Raw genomic sequence first — 3,370 nt, 5'->3', positions numbered from 1 at the left:
CGTACGCCCGGACGAGATCACACGTAATCCTACCTTCGAGTCTAGCACTGCAGCCTCCACTAATGCGTATGTGGGCTACAGTCGCTCGGTAGTTCTTTTGGGTACTTGTGTAGTTCGCGTTCGTCATCCTCGCAGTACTAATCAATCATTTCTTGTACGTGCGTTGATTGATAGTGGTGCTCAAGATTGTTTCATTACCAAGTCATGTTGTCAACGTTTGGGCTTACCATTACGTCGCTGTCCATTAGCCGTAGTTGGTCTAGGTCAAAATGCTGTACATCACGTGACTGGAGTTACTTCTTGCACTGTACTTTCTCGTACTTCAGAAAATCCTCATTTCAACATTAATCCTATCGTAGTAAATACTATAACGAGTAAAATGCCTGCTACAAACTTACCTACTAATCTTCGTGATTCTTTTAAACATCTGGTCCTCGCAGATGAGAATTTTGATAAACCATCAAATGTAGATTTACTACTTGGCGCAGAACTGTTCCATAGTATTTATGACGGTCAACGCGTTCAGCCCAGTCATAACCTACCGGTAGCTTTACACAGCGTGTTTGGTTGGGTCATCACCGGCAAACTTAATACAAACTATTTACCTCCGCCAACAATATCTTCTCTCTTAGCATCCACACGTTCTCTGGACGAGGGACTCAAGCGATTCTGGGAGATAGAAGAACCTCCAAGTCAGGTTATCTTAAACCCTGAAGATATTAAATGTGAACAAATGTACTCAAATCTAACGTATCGTAATCCCGACGGCAGGTATGTTGTACCTATGCTTCTCAAAGAACCTATCAGTCAACTAGGCGATTCTTTCAACCAATCTTTCTCTCGGCTCGTTAACATAGAACGACGCCTTGATCGAAACTTAGAGTTGAAAAAAGAGTACACCGCGTTTATGCGCGAATACAAGTTGTTAGGGCATATGGAGCTTAGCGCTGACTCGAATAAAACCGGGCAGTATATAATTCCTCATCATTGTGTCATTCGTCCGGAAAGTACAACGACTAAACTTAGGGTTGTATTTGATGCTAGCGCCAAAACTACCAATGGCAAATCTCTTAACGATCTTGTATATACTGGTCCAAAACTTCAAAACGATATAGGAGATATACTTACAAAATTTCGGTTGTATGCTGTTGTTTTTACTGCCGACATCAGTAAGATGTATCGAAACATCGAACTCAGGCCAGAAGACCGAAGATGGCAGCATATACTTTGGCGCGATTCTCCTTCTGATCCTGTAACTGAGTATGAGCTGAAAACGGTAACCTACGGGGTTACGAGTTCCCCTTATCTGGCAATACGTACTCTGCATCAATTAGCCTCTGACTACGAAAAAGAGTGGCCCTTAGCTGCTGCTAGTCTTCGTCATGATACTTTCATGGATGACATCACTGTTGGAGCTACATCTATTGAAACTGCACTGAAACATAAAGAAGAGTTAATACAAATGTTAGCGTGTGCTAAGTTCGAATTACGTAAATGGAGTAGCAACTCACCCGAATTCCTCACCCAGATACCAACGGAACATTGTCAGGTTCCAAAAACATTTTGTGATGAAAAACAAAAACAAAGTATCAAGATTCTTGGAGTCCAATGGGATCCAGCTGATGATAACTTTACTTATGCTTTATCAGAACTCGCTCCAGGGAATACAAAACGTGCTATTCTATCAAACGTCGCCAGAATTTATGATCCACTCGGATGGTTGGCCCCAATGGTTCTAATAGCTAAGCTTACCTTACAAGAACTATGGCGTCTTCAGCTTGACTGGGATGAAACTGTACCGTCAGATATGTTGTCTCAGTGGCATCTATTTACATCTGAGTTTCACTATCTGAAGGATGTTAAAATTCCTCGACTAATTGTACCTCTTCATTCAAAATCATACGAACTTGTAGGTTTTTGTGATGGATCTACCAAGGCTTATGGTTGTTCTGTGTACTTACGTATAACTACCGACAGTGAAATTACATCTCACTTGCTTATTGCAAAATCTAAAGTAGCTCCATTAAAAGTTCTTACTGTCAACCGATTGGAGCTATGTAGTGCTGTATTATTAGCAAAAATGTTGAAGCATATTAGTAATTTACTAAATGAAACTCAAACCTCAAACATAACAATTTCAAAGATATGGGCATTCACTGATAGCTCAACTGTACTATCATGGCTGCAAACAGCACCTCATCGTCTTAAAACTTTCGTTGCACACCGTGTCGTGAAGCTGTTAGATAATTTGTCTGTCGAAAATTGGTATCACGTGTCAACGTATGATAATCCAGCAGATTACTGCAGTCGTGGTCTTACCTGCTCTCAGCTTGTGGCTTGTTCCACTTGGTGGACAGGACCCAAATGGATAGTCTCGAATTCTTCTACATGGCCGGTGTCTGACAAATTACCTTATTTAAAGGAATTAGCCGAAGTAAAATCCAGCTTCTTGTGCCATGTTCTTTTGGAATCTTCTAACAATAGTATTCTAACTCAGTTAATTGAGAAGTACTCTTCATTGTTGAGGCTACAACGCATCTTTGCCTGGTGTCGACGTTTTATTGCAAACGCAACTCGTCCGCCAGAAAAACGTATCAAATCTTTTTTAACTTTTACAGAACTAGAAGACTCTCTCTTTACCATTGTAAAACATGTTCAATCTCTTACATTCGCTAGCGAAATTAGTGCGATTAAAAGTGGAAAATCTTGTTCTCGCACTATAATAAAGTTAGCGCCAATTCTCGATCAACGGGGTCTGTTACGAGTGGGGGGACGATTAAAAAATGCAAACTTGCCACAATCAGCTATAAATCCGTTATTGTTGCCAAAAACCTCCCATCTTTCTCTGATTATTATTGATTATTACCATCGTTTATTTCTACACTGTGGACCTCGTGCGTTACAATCTTTAATTCAAAGAAAATTTTGGATCCTAGGTATTCGTAATCTTATTAGATCGCGGCTTTCCAAATGCGTCACTTGTTTTAAAGTAAATCCTGTACCCTTTCAACCTGTAATGGGTAATCTTCCCTCTATCCGAGTTCAAGCAGCTCGTTGCTTTCAAAATATAGGTGTCGACTTTGCAGGACCTTTTATCGTGAAAGAAAGTCGCAGACGAAATGCCAAAACATATAAAACTTATGCCTGTATATTTGTCTGTCTAGCGGTTAAGGCGATTCATATTGAATTGGTAACTGAGCTCTCCACTTCGGCCTTTATTGCTGCTCTAGATAGGTTTGTGTCCCGTCGTGGTTTATGTAGTACTATTATTTCAGACTGTGGTTCGAATTTCGTGGGTGCTAAACGCTATCTTAGCGAGATGCATCAATTAATGCTAAGTAAGAATCTTGAAGTTGAGTCTATTTTGATA

General features: G+C 40.3%; 1 protein-coding gene across 1 annotated transcript; it reads left to right on the top strand.

Moving 5' to 3' along the window:
* Window positions 1-379: 379 nt before the first annotated feature.
* LOC119628753 (uncharacterized) lies at window positions 380-2,403 on the top strand. The gene is made up of 2 exons (XM_038012198.1): window positions 380-1,800; window positions 2,298-2,403. The coding sequence occupies exons 1-2, from the start codon at window positions 380-382 to the stop codon at window positions 2,401-2,403; spliced, it is 1,527 nt and encodes a 508-aa protein (XP_037868126.1).
* Window positions 2,404-3,370: the final 967 nt, after the last annotated feature.

The sequence above is a fragment of the Bombyx mori genome, chromosome 7, assembly GCF_030269925.1.
Source record: "Bombyx mori chromosome 7, ASM3026992v2".
NCBI lineage: Eukaryota > Metazoa > Arthropoda > Insecta > Lepidoptera > Bombycidae > Bombyx > Bombyx mori.
This window is presented reverse-complemented; position numbering and strand designations above follow the sequence as displayed.

What these genes read in the sequence shown, in the direction of transcription:
- LOC119628753 (XM_038012198.1), top strand. Translation starts at nt 380, where the DNA reads ATGCCTGCTACAAACTTACCTACTAATCTTCGTGATTCTTTTAAACAT. An exon ending in GACTGGGATGAAACTGTACC is followed by an intron (nt 1,801 to 2,297) that starts GTCAGATATGTT and finishes ATAATCCAGCAG; the next exon opens with ATTACTGCAGTCGTGGTCTT.